General features: G+C 39.7%; 1 protein-coding gene across 1 annotated transcript in view; it reads right to left on the bottom strand.

Annotated features, from left to right (window-relative positions):
* Positions 1–7147: 7147 nt before the first annotated feature.
* The window catches only part of LOC124622616 (sialin-like), a 94280-nt gene continuing 82551 nt past the window's right edge, over positions 7148–18876 (bottom strand). Inside the window, exons 6-7 of the mRNA XM_047148381.1 lie at positions 9994–10235; positions 7148–7967 (exon numbers count right to left, since the gene is read on the bottom strand). Coding sequence (XP_047004337.1) covers positions 7812–7967; positions 9994–10235 — 398 coding nt within the window. The 3' untranslated portion in view covers positions 7148–7811. The remainder of the gene's footprint in view (positions 7968–9993; positions 10236–18876) is intronic.

The raw sequence follows: 18876 nt of genomic DNA, 5'->3' as shown, positions 1-18876 counted from the left end.
AAGAGATTTAGGTGAGAAAGTTACCGGATGTGTACAAAAATGTGAACAAAATACTTCGAAAATTCAAGGCAAAATTTTCCATCTAGAGAGTAAAATTAAAGATAGACCTGGTGTTGTTTGTAATGGCACACCAATTACGAAGCTATTAGAAGGTGAGGAACGCTTCGATCCCGCCAAGAAACATAACGGATGGCATCCGTTAGATTTCATCAAAAATTGCGAGAGAATGTTTCCTGAACACTTGTCTGGTCAGGAAAAGATAAACGTAGTAATTAGCGCCTTAGCAGGTGACGCTAAGCGCTGGGGAATTAATTTGAATACCGAAAAATTGACGTTCGAAGAATTTAAGCAAAAGTTTACGGAAGAATATTGGTCCGAACAAAAACAGGATCATTTGTGGCGCGAGTTTATCATGGCCAAACTTCATGATAACAGGGGCAGGAATTCTTTGAGAGATTTCTGCGAATATTGGTACAGGAAATTGATGCATTTAAGAGGTAGAAGATCAGATTCAGAAATTATCTGGGAGCTATATAAAAAGCTTCCAGAAGATTCAAAGAGATACGTGGGAAGCAATCATCGCAGCTTCCAAGCATTTCTAGAAAGGGTCGAAGACGAAGACCATTGGCGCGAAAGTCGTGCCAATTATCAAAATTTTGGTAACCGAAATAACCGTAATAATGACGAGAGAAATGACGGCGAAGGGTTTCGCGTCAATATGATACAGAGAGGTAGAGGTAGAGGCAGAGGAAGAGGAAATTATCCAGGTCGCGGTAGAGGGTACACCGCGCAAAGTAATAACGACGCGGGAAACTAATTTTCGCGAACGTTGCGGGCCAAACGGAAGCGGACAATATATACCGGCCCCGATTTAAGAAAGGTTACCGAACTGACAGTTATATTATGAGACAGGTTAGAGACAGGCGTGGAACGACGCAACGTGTTGTTGCGAAACAAGCGTCAGGTGCGGGCTTAAATGAGTCATCATTGCCGCGCAGAGCGCTACATGTTAACAGGCGAGTGGAGCATCAGAGGGCAACGGCCCAGCCTAGCAAAACAGCTGTTCAGAGAGAAACCGATAGCAATGCGGCAGAATTAGATACGAGTACTGCCGTAAGTACTGGTGCATACATTACGAGTGGTAATTCCGTGGCGAAGGAAATAGTAGATGAAACGGTGGAGACACAGAGAGGCGCGGTTAGCAGTGTTAGCAAAAAAGTAAATGGCGAGAATGATCTAGCAGAAGTAACTGATTGGTGTGTGCAGATCGACGATGTGTACAAGGGCCTAAAGCAATGTGAGTGGGAGGATTTTAAGAAGGAGTATGAGGCAAAGAAATTAGTTAGTGGAAAAGGAGATAGAAGGGACGTCGATAAGGTGACGTGGTCCGAGTTTGAAGAGGAGAGAGTAAATAGCGCCGCGCAAAGTAAGCGTGCTGCCGATAGGACGAAGGTGAAAAATAGGAAGGAATTGGAGGACGAAATCCTTAGCATTGACCAGGAAGTAACTTCTGTTAATGATCCGCCAACAGTAAAAGCTGCTACTGAAAGGCACCGTGAGGAAGAGGCAGGTGATTAACTAAAAGTAATTGAAGTCCACGAGGATTACACGAAAAATGAATTAACAGTAGATGTGAGTAAAGCTGATGATGAGGCCGTTTTGCCGAAAGAGGATATTGAATTAAAATTAAAGCCTGACCAAAATGCAGAGGGGAACTTAGTGCCTGTCTCAGAAAAGCTTTTATGTTAGAACCTGAAAGCGATCCAGAATGGTCGGATTCTGACGATAGTTCAGATGACGAATATTTCAGTAATAGCGAAAATAAGGGGGATACAGCTAATTGTGATACTGTAACTAATGATGACGAAGTTTCAAAACAAAACCCAGACGTTGAGACTGAACAAAGAAAGAAAGAGCCACCGGACGACTCAGTGTTTATTTTGCAAAGAGTTCAAGTAAGTAAAGACTTCGAACTCCAGAAACCGAAAAAGCCGCCAGATATAAATGGTTCACAGGTCAGGAACGTATCTTGTGGAAAAGAAGTAAGGGGCATGATTTAGAGTCTGGGACAGATTTATATCGGATTTTGAGAATATCATGAACGCAGTGCATCACGAAACTACTGGGTTCCCACCAGAAGAAAATTTGTTAGGCAGCAGAAGTAAAGGTTTAATTGAGGAAAAACTAGAGTTTCCGCCTTGTACAAGTTTGGGGTTGAGTCAAAAGAAGGAATTAGTCAGAAAAAGGGCAAAGCAAAAAGCTGAATCTAGATCAAAAAGACACGACAAAAATCTGAAAGTTTCAAAATTTAAAATTGGGGATTATGTTCTTTTAAAAACCCACGAAAAGTCTAGTGAACTGAACCATGAAATTTCCAAATTTAAATATATTTATAATGGACGATATATAATACAGAACATTCCACATGACAATGCTTACTACCTGACCTACCCAAAATCCAAAAGACCCTTAGGTGTAAGAAATATTGTGGACCTGAAACTGTATGTTCCTAGAAATGAGTGACATTAGGATACTCAGAAAGCAATTTGCAGTAAATGTGCTGTACCCTATGTTGAAACTACTGTATTTTATTCAAAATGTAACTAATCTCTGTAAATATATGAATACAAACATCAATATGCTAATGTAGTTATGTGAGTTTCAGATTGCCAAGTGTACTATATATGTAAAGAGGTATGGAAAAAAAGGACTGAAAAGAAAGCATAAATGCTGTAAGCCAGGTAAAAGAGGGGACTGTCAAAAATGAAAATGGGCAGTGTATGAGTCATAATATAAAGGACTGCCAAACACCAAAGTGGGCAGATAAATAGTCAGAGGAGAATTGTAAGTGTGGTACAGGTGATGTGATAATATGATGTGAAAAGGACTGCCCAAATCTGAATAATAGGCAGCAAATAGGTGTAGTAAATTTTCTGAATATTATTGTGTGTGATTTTTTTTTTGTAAATAAGGAAATGGACTGCTATTCAATGCAAGCAGCAGTAAATTGTCATATAGTGTATATAGATATTTGTATTTGCTTTTGTAAATAAGTGTTTATATTCAAAATTTTTTTTGGTTTCATTTGTTTGAAAAATTTAACAATGATGAGTAATTTGCTACTTAAATAATGCTCTGGTAGGAGGTTGGACTGTGCCAAAGGCACTTAAGCAAACGATAGGTAAATGTTCTTGATATGTAAAAAAAAAAAAATTTATAGACTTATGTAAAGTGAGTGAAGGGCAATTTTTGGTATTAAAATTTTTTTTTTGGACAACCACACAAAGATTCAGAACCCCTGTATAAATATAAAGTTCAGTGTTCCCAGCCAATTTGCACTTCGTGAAATTTACTGGAAACAGGGGCATGTGTAACAACAATAACACTATACTATAGTAATTACAATAAATTTTTCTTCTGAATTTCGATAAATTAATATAATCGATGTTTTGATTCCATTTCTCTTCTTTTCATGTCATTATGTTGATGCAACTGTAAACAATTTTGAATGTAAATTTTAATATTTATGTAAAATTTCGAGCAATGTTATAACAAAATTGAAGTGTAACTGATGTTGAATCTATTGTAACATGTTTGAAATTGTAATTATGTGCCTGGTCAATGCGTAGGCAATGTATTAGGATAAGTGGAATGTAAAACCTTTGGTGAATACCCTATCTGTAGGGGAGCGGTAAAGGGTGGATGTTGCAACGTCCACCCTCGGGCGTACGTTAACTCTTTAAAGCCTGTACTATGATAAGTTGACGGGCTTCACCTTATAGGAAAGGATTTTAGTACATATGTTGACCGCGTGTACCTAAATGGAAACAAAATCGGACTTATACCCAGTCAGTAACAACAATGATACGTCTAGCAAGTATAAGTGCAATTACACATTAGGACAGGTAAGGAACGTACACTGCAGATGCTACTAATGGTTAATAATATGGTCGCCAGCCTAATTAGGCATTGAGTGAGTTTTTCCCTTGTACAAGTAGATGTACGTACAAGCATAACCACACGTAGTAATACTATATTATATGGTGGATTTTAGTGCCAGAAAAATCTACTGAATTAAGATTTTCCCTTTTTGTGCTAGTTTGAACAAGCTATAAATACATAACATTACACTGCAACGTTTACTACGAACTGCGTTTTGTCTATTGATCTGACTGATATCGGACATAGGTCACCCTAGAAATAGCACTTTGACACACACACATACAATGTCAATTTTAATAATTTAATAACTTTAACTTTGCTGGTCAAATCAGTGCGATCACTTCAGAATTTAAATGAATAGAAAAGAAAAGAATGAAAGAGGGGGGGAAAGGGGTCCCTGAAACTGTTATGATCACAATGTTGAAATCATTAACTATTGGAAACATTAATTACTCAAGATAAAAAAAAATATGAATTATTACTCTTATTGTCCAAATACTTCCTCATTTAACTACCATTATTTTTGTCTCAAATTAATTAAACTTCCTTACTAGGTCAATTCCAAATTTATCTTAGTACTCTGTCAGACCTCTGCTCTTTACTCATATTTTCATTAACAATAAAGTTCATTAGGATTCATTCTAGCATAAATAGGTCTGCAGTTGATTCTTATTAACATAAACTTTAAATCTTCATTTCGGGACACTCGGATTGCACAATATGTGGAAAGGATCCTGTCTAAGTTAGTGATTAGGATAATTTATTGATAGAACAAATCTGGTAAAAGTTAAGTTATTATTGAACAATCAGGAACAAAATTAACACTGATCCACACTAATACAATTCTAAAGATTCAACCTGTGCGAGTCGAAGCGGCGGTTGGCGAGCGGCGAGATGGCGAGACGCACAGCACACATACAATCACAGCTATGGCTTTTGCTGTAGCGGCACTTTGCTTCTTCTTGGCGTCGTAATCCTTTTCAATCCAGTGCCTTTAGAATATAGCCAAGCTGTATAGTCGTCGGACACGGCACATCCGAGGCTCAATGGAACCACTTTTTCCAGGATAGCCTCCTCGATCCGGTACGTGTTCCGCAGACCGATGCCCAACTCCGACTAGTACCGCTGCTGAGCCCGTTATGCCGTACCGCGCCCGTGTGCATTTTCCCGCGCTCGCCTGCCATCCACCCATTACCGCTCCACTACAGATAGGGTATTCACCAAAGGTTTTACATTCCACATATCTTAATACATTGCCTACGCATGGACCAGGCACACAAATACAACTTTCACATCTTACAATAGTTTCAACATTAGTTACACTTCAATTTTGTTATAACATTGCTTGAGATTTTACATAAATATTAAAATTTACATCGAAAATTGTTTACATTTTCTTCAACATATTGACATGAAAAGAAAAGAAATGGAATCAGAACATCGATTATATTAATTTATCGAAATTCAGAAGAAAAATTTATTATAATTACTATAGTATAGTGTTGTTGTTGTTACACGGTCGCCACTTGTAACGTCCACACTCGGGCGTACGTTAACTCTTTAAAGCCTGTACTATGATAAGTTGACGGGCTTCACCTTATAGGAAAGGATTTTAATAAATATGTTGACCGCGTGTACCTAAATGGAAGCAAAACCGGACTTATACCCAGTCAGCAACAACAATGATACGTCAAGCAAGTATAAGTGCAACTACACATTAGGACGGATAATAAACAGACACTGCAGACGCTACCAATAGTTAATAATACGGTCGCCAGCCTAATTAGGCATTGAGTGAGCTTTTCCCTTGTACAAGTGGATGTACGTACAAGCATAACCACACGTAGTAATACTGTATTATATGGTGAATTTTAGAACCAGAAAAATCTACTGAACTAAGATTTTCCCTTTCTGTACTAATTTGAACAAGCTATAAACACACAACATTACACTACAATGATTACTACGAACTGCGTTTTGCCTATCGATCCGACTGAAATCGGACATAGGTCACCCTAGAAATAGCACTTTTGACACACACACATACAATGTCAATTTTAATAATGGTAAAACACTGATAAATTTAGGTTTTATTTTGACTTTAACTTTGCTGGTCAAATCAGTGCAATCACTTCAGAATTTAAATGAATAGAAAAGAAAAGAGTGAAAGAGGGGGGGATAGGACCCTGAAACTGTTATGATCACGGTGTTGAAACCATTAACTATTGGAAACATAAATTACTCAAGATTTACAAAATATGAATTATTATTCTTATTGTCCAATTACTTCCTCATTTAACTACCATTAATTTTGTCTCAAATTAATTAAGCTTCCTTACTAAGCCAATTCCAAAATTATCTTAGTACTCTGTCAGACCTTTGCTCTTTACTTATATTTTCATTAAACATAAAGCTCCTTGAAATTCATTCTAGCATAAATAGGTCTGCAGTTAATTCTTATTAACATGAACTTTAAATCTTCATTTCGGGACACTCGGATTGCACAATATGTGGAAAGGATCCTGTCTAAGTTAGTGATTAGGATAATTCATTGATAGAACAATTCTGGTAAAAGTTAAGTTATTGTTGAACTGTCAGGCACAAAATTAACACTGGTCCACACGAATACAATTCTAAAGATTCAACCTGTGCGAGTCGATGCGGTGGTTGGCGGGCGGCGAGATGGCGAGGCGCACAGCACACATACAATCACAGCTATGGCTTTTGTTGTAGCGGCACTTTGCTTCTTCTTGGCGTCGTAATCCTTTTCAATCCAGTGCCATTAGAATATAGCCATGCTGTATAGTCGTCGGACACGGCACATCCGAGGCTCAATGGAACCTCTTTTTCCAAGATAGCCTCCTCGATCCGGTACGTGTTCCTCAGACCGATGCCCAACTCCGACTGGTTTTACTGAGCCCGTTATGCCGTGCCGCGCCCGTGTGCATTTTCCCGCGCTCGCCTGCCATCCACCCTTTACCGCTCCCCTACAGATAGGGTATTCACCAAAGGTTTTACATTCCACTTATCCTAATACATTGCCTACGCATGGACCAGGCGCACAATTACAATTTCAAACATGTTACAATAGATTCAACATCAGTTACACTTCAATTTTGTTATAACATTGCTTGAAATTTTACATAAATATTAAAATTTACATTGAAAATTGTTTACAGTTGCTTCAACATAATGACATGAAAAGAAGAGAAATGGAATCAAAACATCGATTATATTAATTTATGGAAATTCAGAAGAAAAATTTATTGTAATTACTATAGTATAGTGTTATTGTTGTTACAAGTCGAACCTGTAGGGATAACGTGTGGTCGAAAAGCCTACGGTAGTAAAATCGTATGAGACTTACGTTGGCTGTATGCCGTTTCAAGAAAATCATACACTTTGGTCTTAAGCTACCTCTGCGGTTTACAGAGCAGTGAGTGGCTTATCCAATTAGTAATAAGAGACATAAATTACACAGTTATTTGGTAACATCACAAATTTACGATCACATGGCCAAAGTGACGTTGAGAAAAAAGTCATTTTTCTCAACGTCACTCTGATCCATTTCAGCTAGTCCTCTTCTTCACCTCAACGCGTTCACGTTAAATAATGAATTAGAATAAAGCTGTTCGCTGGTTGGGAGATAGAAGCCAACAACATTCTAGGCCCTTATTCTCTATGTGCTAACACTGCAGTTAGCGTCAAATATAGGGACGAGATGCAACAATAATTCATCACGCTTTCAGCGTGTAATCTATTCAGTGCTACATTGGCGTTCATCTTATTCTGGACATTAGAGAATATTCAGAGTATTTTGTACGCGAAGTAGAATTAAAGATTCCTCAGACGACATTTCACAAGTTTATTTATGGTACACATTGCTCTTTCCTCTTCATTTTTCTCTTTTCTATCCATGGAGTTTCTTGGTCTTCAGCAGAACCAAAAATGAGATAGAAAACGTAAGGTAATGTGGCCATACCCATTGATACGTAGAACACATATTTCCATTGCTGCACCGTTTGCTGTAACAGCGTAAACAAACAATGATTGACATTAAGTCTGAATGTATGTTGAATACATGATTTAACACATAACCGACAAGAAATATTTGTAACAGCTTGTTAGAACGCTGCCACGACCTTTATGAAATGATTTATTATTAATTTTTGCGTGTTATTGCTAAACAAAAGTCTGCACTCCCAATACAGCCAACTGATCATGAGCCAATTGCCATTTGAAATTGATCCTACGAACGGATGAAACGGAACGATAGTATGAAAATAATTCTGGAGCAAGTTAGTTACTACGCAATGAATAAAAATATCAATGAATGTAAGAGTGTATTTATAATATGTACAGACAACTGAGATAAAGGTGCGTTAAGTCGAAATAATACTGAATCTCTACACAAATGTGTTATTTACGAGGGTTGTCCAGAAAGTAAATTCCGACCGTCGCGACATGGAAACCACAGTGAAAGCCAGAAACGTTTTATTTGCAACAGTTATATACACCTTTTACCTATTTCTCTACTTAGTCGCTGCTCCAACTTGGTGTTTTGTCGTAGTGTTGTATCAACATGCCAATATCCTCGTCAAAAAAAGCAGCTGCCTGTGCTTGCGGCCAGTTATCTGCACTGGTTTCCCGCTCGTTGTCTGTGGAAAATTTTGTCTTCGTAGCCAGCGGTTCTTGTGAGCAGAGATGAGACTCAGGGGCAGCCAATTACGGACTGTATTGTGGGTGATGAAACACTTCTCATCGGAAACACTGCATGAGTGTCTTCGTTGCCCCTGCAGTGTGCGGCCGAGAATTGGTATAAGAAGGACCTGCTCGACAGTTGTGTTGTGTGGGCTGCATGCCACAGGCGAAATCTCTAACCAGGCCCTCATACTTGGCGGGAGACGCTATTCCCTACGCATCTTTACGTGCTCACTGTTCACTCAAAACGAAACGAGCGGAGCGACACGGTCGACGGGCATACTAGAAACACTGCCCAACACATCTGTGCAAAGCTTAACCGGATTTTCCCAGTGGTTTCCATTTCTCGACCGATCGGAACTTACTTCCTGGACAACCCTCGTATATTAGAGAAAAGCACATTAACACTAAATGTGATTCCGTAAGCAGTAAGAAATAAATTGAGTCGCTAATTTTACTGCAAACGCCCACATTACAGTCTATTCTGAAAGAAATGAAAGAACGATACAAGTCGCCAAAGAAAAGGCAAATAGCCATTAAACCATTTTTTGACGGCATTGACCGAAATAAACTTGACAGCTTATCAATTAACTTCTTTTTGTATGAGATGAAATTTATTTCAAAAGCTAAGGCTATTGTAAGTAAAGGAAGTTCGCACGGTAGTCAGATGCGCATAAAAGGAGTCGATACTCCAGAATTTTGCTCCCCAACCATTTGGCTTCGCGGATAGCAGTTAGGAAGTAGGGGAGAAAAGAACAGTGACGATAAACTGCTCAGGACCAAAGAAAAGCCAGCCACCCCACAATGCAACGTGGAAGAGAGAAAGAGAGAGAAAGAGAAAGAGACAGAGAGAGAGAGAGAGAGAGAGAGGAGGAGGAGGAGAGAGGAGGAGGAGGAGAGAAGAGAAGAGAGAGAGAGAGAGAGAGAGAGAGAGAGAGAGAGGATGGGAAGGGGGAGTGAGTTTTCACCTAAAACTCATTATTGGATACAAACGTATATGAATTTAATAAATAAACACCGCTGACCCAAATAGGGTCTCCAAGATATTCACAGGCATTGATCTTTCAGATGAGACATTCGATCCTCTCCCATAGCGCCAACTGATCGCCAGCTACTCTCGTAATTCCCAATTAGAGACAACAACTCAGTCCTTGAATTAACCTTGGGTGGCTGAACTGGACGAGCACAAGCTCGGTACCTGTGAGTTGCCCTGAGAAGTAATTTTTATGATTGCTGGTTTAGACGCCCCGTAATGTCTATACAGTAGCTTCGCTATCAACGAGAAATTGACTTAAGATGTAACAGGAATGTAAAACAGTACAGTGAATGGCAAATGATGCATGAACTTACTCTGCCAGAAACAAAGGCGCTGGTGACAAGTGGTGTGAGGATACCAGTTAGATTGGAGGCAGTCAGAGCGAGCCCAGCCGCGCTACCGTAGGCCTGCGGGAAGAGGTAGAGGTGGTTCATGTAGGAGCCGCCGTACACGGCGCAGCGGCACACCATGGTCAGCACGAACAGCACGATGATCACTGTGACGTCACAGTTGACCAGCGTCACTCCCAGCAGGCAAAGCGCGCTGCCGATGCACGCTGTGAATGAAGCAACCAAACACCTTCTGTGGCTTTCCAAGTGTCACTGTGCATTATTTGCTTATGATTATAGGTTTACGGCATGAAGTTATGACTATCTACAGCTATATAACCAATTTAGCATTTTCTGCTAATATATTGCATGTAGTTGGTGTTTTATGAACTAACTTTTTTCAAGTTGTCGGTTTTTATATTCAGGGCTACCGTAAACTATTCATTCCTTTTCAGAGTTCTATATCTTCCAAAGTATTATATGTACTAATAGGAATGATGCATGAATAGAACCATAAACTTACTGAGTTTACATTGTAGCGTTATAAGTTCAATGCCATAACACAATGGCGACAAAGCAAGGAAAGATTTTTTTTGTGTTGGATAATGTGAGATGTTTATCTCTTAACAACAGTGCAGCATACATTCTCAAGGAATTCCGACAGAAAACCAAAAAAGAGATTATGGTTGTATTTAAAGTACATCAGCTGCAAGACGCAATGGATACATTTACTGCGCGAGAACAGTTGTTATGTCCCTAATGACGGTACCACTAAAGCAGTTATTAAACATGGCCTTCCGAAATTCATTCATCAAAGAAGAAAAAGCAAATATTTCAGAACAACTGCCAACATCAGTAACTTAGAAGTAGGTATCCTCGGAGTAATTAAGCAAAGGCCTCCGCTCCACGGTGTATACCAGTCATGTTCCTTTCAGAGTAAACTGCACAATAGCTCAATACTTAACAATCATATACAACCACTCGCTCATCGAAAGATCTGTGCCGCGCGGGATTAGCCGAGTGGTTAGGGGCGCTGCAGTCATGGACTGTGTGGCTGGTCCCGGCGGAGGTTCGAGTCCTCCCTCGGGCGTGTGTGTGTGTGTGTGTGTGTGTGTGTGTGTGTGTGTGTGTGTGTGTGTGTGTGTGTGTGTTTTTGTCCTTAGGATAATTTAGTTTAGGTAGTGTGTGAGCTTGGGGACTGCTGACCTTAGAAGTTAAGTCCCATAAGATTTCACACACATTTTTTTTTGAAAGATCTGTACCTAAACACTGGAAAGTTGCGCAAATCACACCAATAACCAAGAAAGTAAAAGGAGTAGTCTGCTGAATTACAGACCCACATTACTAACGTCGATTTTCAGTAGAATTTTGGAATATATGTTGTGTGTGAACAATATGAATTACCTCGATGCCCGCATCTCGTGGTCGTGCGGTAGCGTTCTCGCTTCCCACGCCCGGATTCCCGGGTTCGATTCCTCGTGATGGCTCGGTGTTGTGTGATGTCCTTAGGTTAGTTAGGTTTAAGTAGTTCTAAGTTCTAGGGGACTGATGACCATAGATGTTAAGTCCCACAGTGCTCAGAGCCAGCCAATTACCTCGATGAAAAAGATTTATTGACAAATAATCGAATCGGATTCAGAAATTATTACCGGTTTCACCATTCTGGCTCTTTATTCTCACGAGGTAATGAATGCTATTGACAAGGGATCTCTCAGACTAATTGCCTATTTTTAGATTTCCAGAAGTCTTTTTACATCGTTCCTCGCAAGTGACTTTTAGTCAAATTGCGTGCTTATGGAGTATTGTCTGTTTTTAAAGTGGATCCTTGATTTCTTATCATAAAGTTCACGGTTAATAGTAACTGACAGAAAGGCGTTGACCAAGGAATTGTTATAGTCCCTTTGCTGTTCCTGATCTACGTAAACGATTTAGGAGACAATCTGATTAGCGCTCTTAGATTATTTGCAGATGATGTTATTGTTTACCGTCTTGTAAAGCAATCAGATGACCAAAGCCATTGCAGGTTGATTTAGGCAAGATATCTCTATGGTGCGAAAAGTGGCAATTGACTCTAAGTAATAAAAAGTGTGAAGTCATCCACACGAGTATTAAAAGGAATCCACTAAATTTCGGTTACACAATAAATCACAAAAATATAAAAGCTGTAAACTCAACTAAATACTTATTGATTTCGATTACGAAGATTTTAAATTCGGACGATCACACAGATAAAGTTGTGGGAAAGTCATCCAAAGCCTGCGAGCTATTGGCAGAAGATTTAGAAAATGCGACAGGTCTGCTAAAGAGACTGGTTACTCTACGCTTCTCCACCATCATTTGGAGTATTGCTGTGCGGTGTGGGATCCACGTCAGAAATATTGACGGAGAACATCGAAAGTGTTCAATGAACAGCAACTCGTTTTGTACTATCGCGAAAGTGCCATTGATACGATCCGCGAATAGGGGTGGAAATCATTAAAACAAAGGCGTTTTTCGTTGCGGCATGATCTTTGTGCCATTGATACGATCCGCGAATAGGGGTGGAAATAATTAAAACAAAGGCGTTTTTCGTTGCGGCATGATCTTATGAAATTTCAGTCACCAACTTTCTCCTCAGAGTGTGAAAATATTTCAGTGGCACCTACCTACATAGAGAGAATGACCATCGTAATAAAATAATGAAATGAAACTATATGCTTCTAGAGACATTTTCTTTTCCGAATGAACGATGATGTACGTAAGGAGACTAATGTGATGAATGAAAATTTATACTAAAGCCAGGATTCAAGAACACGTTTCGTGTTCACTAGGTAGATGCGCGAACCACTAGGACGGCTTGGCACAGTGGCTTTGCGCAACTGCACAAACTACCCTAGAACACCTCCCTCCTCAATCCATATTTCCATTCAAACTTAACTCCAATGGCAATGCGAAGGCTCTCAAACTGTATGGGAATCGCACCTCGACATCAAACGAAACGGGGGATCCTATCTGAAACCCAGCCATAGGTGCTTTAATCAGATAAAACTATATGGTTACACAAAACTTTTCCAGTCTCAAGCAGCTGTGTTGTGTATAGGCAGACTGAAGCAATGAATGAAAGTTTGTACCATGGCTGGGATGCGAATCCGGGTCTGCTGCTCGTTAGGCAGATGTGCTAAGCACTGTGCAACCCTGGCACAGTTGAAGAGCCTCTGCAATGCTGTTCAAGTTCAGGGGGAATACCAAGTGGGATGAGGCATGAATAGGAAATTGGATTGAGGAGGGAGGCATACTAGGTTAGTGCTTGCAGGAGTACAAAGGCGCTGTGCCAGGGTGGCGCCGTGTTAGTGCATCGGCACAGCGAGCAGGAGACCCATGTTCGAATCCCAGAACTAGTACAAATTTTCATTCGCCTTTTCAGCCCCCATCTATACCACGCAGATGTTGAGACTTGAAAAGGTCTCTGGAACCGCATAGTTTCATGCTATTAAAGCATCTACGTCTGGTTTGCAGGCACACTCCCATATTTCTTTCACTGCTGTTCTAATACAGGTGGAGAGCCTCTGGAATGCTGTTAGGGTTTAGGGGGATACCAAGTGGCCTGAGTAGTGAATGGGAATTTGGACTGAGGAGGGAGGCGTGCTAGTGTAGACCGCAGAGCGTGAAAAGCCAGAGTGCCACGCTGTCGTAGTGGTTAGCGCATCCGCCTAGTGGGCACGAGACATAGGTTCGAGTCCCGACCTTGGTAGAAATTTTCGCTCGTCGCTTCAGTCTGTGTATATACAGAATTAGAGAAATCGGAGCACGCACGAAAATATTTAAGTGTTCGTTTATCCTCTGTACTGTTCAAGATGTAACAGTAGAGAAATAGCGTGAAAGTGGTTAGATGAGCGCTCTGCCAGGCACTTAATTGTTAAGTTCAGTTGTAGATGGAAAATAACAGCTTTGCAAACACAGCATTGTGTGTCTGTATCAAAAATTTAGAGACTCTGAGCAACAACAGTGGACCCAATATTGGGCCTAGAGGAACACCATACGTGATTAATTCCCCAATTAGAATTATGTCCCCGGGCTACATTGGTTGAATTAGTATGTACAACTTTCTGTATTCTTTTGGTTAAAATGACATTATCCATTGATTGGCTATACTATCAGACACATAAAACTTTAGTTTATGTAGGAGAACACTTTTATTCATACAGATAAATGTCTGCTTAGATAGGACGCAGAAAATACTAGCTGGTGCTATTTCATTACTTAATGCTCGTAAAATATGGCTAGCGAACATGTAAATGGAAAGGAAAGGTTGTCACTGTAAACAGGACGACCAAGTGTGCCAGATGCAACCGTGGAGAGGGCGAGAGCAAGTTTCGTACACAGCCCCGAACGTCTGCCGCTCGAACTTGGGATACGTCTGCCCGCCGTGTGTAAGATTTTGGGACGGCGGTTACATTTCAAACCATACCATCCGCAGCTCGTTCAGCAATTAAAACCGGATGTTATGGCGGGTGCCTTCAGTTTTGGTTCAAATGGCTCTGAGCACTATGGGACTTAACTACTGAGGTCATCAGTCCCCTAGAACTTCGAACTACTTAAACCTGACTAACCTAAGGACATCACACACATCCATGCCCAGGCAGGATTCGAACCTGCGACCGTAGCGGTCGCGCGGTTCCAGACTGAAGCGCCTAGAACCGCTTCAGTTTTGCATCACAATGCTGAAAGCAGTTGAGGATGAACATTTCGGCTCAAAGCTACTATTCAGTGACGACGCAACCTTCAATCTACCTGTAAAGGTTAATCATCACAATGTGAAAGTATGGGGTTCAGACAGTCCTCGTAAAATTGTGGCGCATAAACGAGATTTACTGAAGGTTAATGTTTCCTTTGCAATGTCACAGACGAAGCTGTATGGGCCGTTTTTCTTCGGAGAAGACTTTGAGGGACACTTCTTATCTCGATAAATTGCAGTTGTGATTGTTTGCACAACTGACTGCTCATTACGTGAGTTTCATATTCCAACAACATGAGCCACTCCCTCACTGAAGCATCGGTGTTCATCGCTACCGGAGCGATAGCTTTCCGCATCGCTGGACTGGACGTACTGGTGAAGATGATATGGCTCTGTTTCCTTGGCATTCCAGATCGCCACACCTAACGCCTTGTGACTTACTCCTTTGCGGCTTCATTAAGGGCCGTGTTTATGTACTCCACTGCCGAGAGTACTGGAACATCTCAGAGAATGCATCAGTGCTGCTTTGATGACCACTGACAGCATGTTACTACGTAAGGTATGGAACGAACTTGACTGCCGTTTGGACGTGTGTCCTCTGACCCAGAACATTTGTAGCGTGCAAAATGCAAACTTGCTGAGTTTATAATTCTGTTGATGTATCAGTCATATTTGTACACGTAAACTTTGGAAAACATAGAGCTTCGAAAACGAATAGATCATTGATAATAGCCCTGTATTTTAAATTATTTCACTTTGTGCTCGACGTCCTGTAAGTATTTCTTAAATAAACAGATCAACTTTGGGGATGAATTCAAAATCATTTGCATGCTCCTTCTATTCACTACAATTTAGTAAAATAACGTTCGCCAACTCGATTTGAATTAACATCGTAACGTCCCACGTAAATTTAGAATGTCCGCTAGAAGACATTGTTATCCAAATAACTGCCATTTTGCTTTCTGAGAGGACCCTAAGGTTTTCTCCCCCGAGTGCTCCAACAGAATGTACCAAAACGGTTTTACTCTCTGAAGACAAACGAAAAACTGCAGCAACAGATGTGTTACTAGATGTTGATAAATTTGTCACAAAGAAGCAGTAAACGAATAAATATCGATTAGATAAGACAATTTGTATTTAGTTCTAATAAATTACATTAACACCGAGAATTCAATTATGTTTCACACAGCCACGTTGTTTAGAATCAACAGCGGCACTGAAAAGTTATTATGGAAGACATACTGAGAACAGCAAGCAATACAAAGTATTGGATTTCTACGATAAAGATGAAAAGGAATATCATTAAGAATATGGATTTTAAGAATACGTATTTTCCGAGTGACGGAAAGGGACTGACTATTATAGGGCCAGTTTCAAAAACTGTTCATTGCACGTGTAACATGCTTAGTTTTATGAGTGGTCCACAACACCTTGCGCAACATGTTCAGACTGTCCAGCTTCTTGAAGGAAGTCATTCTTCTGCAAAGGCTATTCTTTAATTTGAAAGGAAAGGTTTATTTCATAATTTAGCAAATTTAGTAGGAAAATGACTGCCTTCAAGAAATTCACAGCGGCTGTGGACCCATACACGCAATAGATTACTGTCCATCTTCTGCGTAAATACAGGTTTCAGCTGCTCCAATGGCTGCTGCCTCCTATGGTCCCGCAACTCGCTCAAGAAGACATATTTCGCTACTAACAGGTACTGCATAAACAACCGCTTTAACATAACCTCCATAGAAAGAGAACCAGTGGGCTTCAATCAGGTTGAAAGCGGGAGGTAAGAAAGTCGTTCACTTCTAGCTATCGACTGATCAGGGTAACGTATTCGTACATTGTTGATTATTGTTCGGACTCGCACACATGCAGGGGCGGACTCATACGTGACATACTTCTCTCGGTAAACTGCTGGTAGTGTGCCTTACAAGCATACATGTAAAACGTCGTACAAGATGTGTTACTAGACTGCCCCTGTATACTTGTCTGATACAAATAGTTCTGTATAAAGTTTAAGTTAGGTTACTGTGCTACCAGCCAAGTGCATAATAATAAATTATACTGCCCTATTATCTCTCGCGAGAAAGTACTCTACTGACTGAGGTACCCAAGCACGATTCACGAGCCGCCCTTACGCTTTACATCCGTCATTTCTTCTGTTAAGTTTCGTAGATACGAAAGAGGTACTGGCGGAAGTAGTTTACCTACCTGCTGACATTGTTTTCCAAAATTTTTGAGAAGGTGATGTATTCTAGAATATTATCTCACCTTAGTAACAATAATATCCTCATCAGGTCACAGGTTGCGTTTCAGAAGAGATACTCTAATGAGAACGCTCTTTACATGTTCGCTCTCCATATTTTACGACCACTAAATAATAAAATAGCACCAGCTAGTATTTTCTGCGTCTTATCTAAGCAGGCATTTGTCTGTGTGAATAACAGTGCTCTCCTAGATAAATCGACGTTTCATGTGTCTGATAGTAAAGCCAATCAATGGATAATGTCTAATTTAACCAAAAGAATACAGAAATTTGTACTTGCTAATTCAACTAATATAGCCCGGGGACGTAATTCTAATTGGGGTATAAATCACTTATGGTGTTCCCCTATGCCCAATATTGGGTCCACTGTCGGTGCTCATATGTGTAAACGATCTTCTGTCTAATACACAACAAGCAGGATTATTTCTTTTTGCAGACGACATTAGTATTTTAATCAGTCGAAGCATATATAAAAAACAGAAGAAATGGTAAACAGTGTTCTGAACAGTAACACTGACTGGTTTTCTGCCGACAGTCTCTCCCTCTATATTAAAAAGACACAACACGTTCAGTTCTGCACATCTAAAAGTGCAACACCAAAGATAAGTGTAACACATGGTGAGGTGATAATAAATAGGGTGGAAACTTCAAAATTCTTAGCTGGCCATTCCGATGAGACTTCAAATTGGAAAAATCGCGTTTCGGAACTCCTACAACAACTTAATTCGGCGACATTTGCGCTTAGAGTCATTGCAAATGCTGGGGAAAGAGAAATCAGTAAGTTGACATATTTTCATTCCATAATGTCAAATCAAGACTGGTGAAAAGAAAAATGGCAACTGGATCGTGTCTGTATGGATAAAAATTACCACAAGGAAATCTACAATGTGAATGTTCTGAGAGGCACAGTTACTATATCAAGTAGTTTACATGATAAAAATAAAAGAAATTAAATTCACCCCACTGATTAAAAAAAAATCCCACCCCATAAGAAGAGAACCTACAACCCTCATACATTGATAAGTAATAAGAAATCCGAAGGACAAGCAAGGAATATAAAAAAAAAGAACTTATCTACTGGAAATAGTTCCCTCAGTTGAAAAAAAAAACAGCTGAACAGGTAGCCCCAATAAATTCAAGGAAAAAACACGTCGTGGAACGATGTGTGTGACAAAGCAGTGGTAGACAGACACCAAGCCCAGTTAAGATATCAGTCATAAAACAGAAGAATCACACTTGGAACTCGCAGAACAAAGAAAGATGACCTACAAAATAATAAGAAGGCTTAAACGCCAATGTGAAAAAGATATGCTTTTAATGATAGAAACAAATAACATGAAAAGAAAGTCAAGGAATGGCTGCAAAATAATTAGCGGACATATCTACGAAGATATGACCCTCCCACATTAGGATTCAAGTATTAAAATAAAATGATGGCCCTTAGCAGTAGAAAAATACAGAAATTTTAGGAAAAACTTTTAATAAATTACTAAACTATGAAGTTCACAAAGAACTACTTCAAATAAACACAGATGCACCTATTAAAACACCAGGAGAAAATATAAACCCACCCACAATGCATAAAGCTTATAAAGTTTGGAAAGAGGCCAAAAATTACAAATATCTGTGGAACTTTGAAAATATGCACCACGTTACAATATGATCGATATTACCTATAACTGTTTTATCTAACGTCTATATCTGTTCTTACTTAATGTGACTTCTCTACCAGCAAGCTCTTTGATATAACCTCTGTGTGAATGTTTCATTCATTGTTTATCACCATTTATATGACAGTAATTGACCTGTGGATATAACTTCAAAAGTAATATGGTGTAAAAGAATGAAAATGTTAAAACTTTACTTGTAGTACAGGTTCATGCATAGAGAAAGT

Source organism: Schistocerca americana, chromosome 7, assembly GCF_021461395.2.
Source record: "Schistocerca americana isolate TAMUIC-IGC-003095 chromosome 7, iqSchAmer2.1, whole genome shotgun sequence".
Classification (NCBI taxonomy): Eukaryota; Metazoa; Arthropoda; class Insecta; order Orthoptera; family Acrididae; genus Schistocerca; species Schistocerca americana.
Note: the sequence above shows the minus strand (reverse complement) of the source record. Positions and strands in the feature narration are given on the sequence as shown.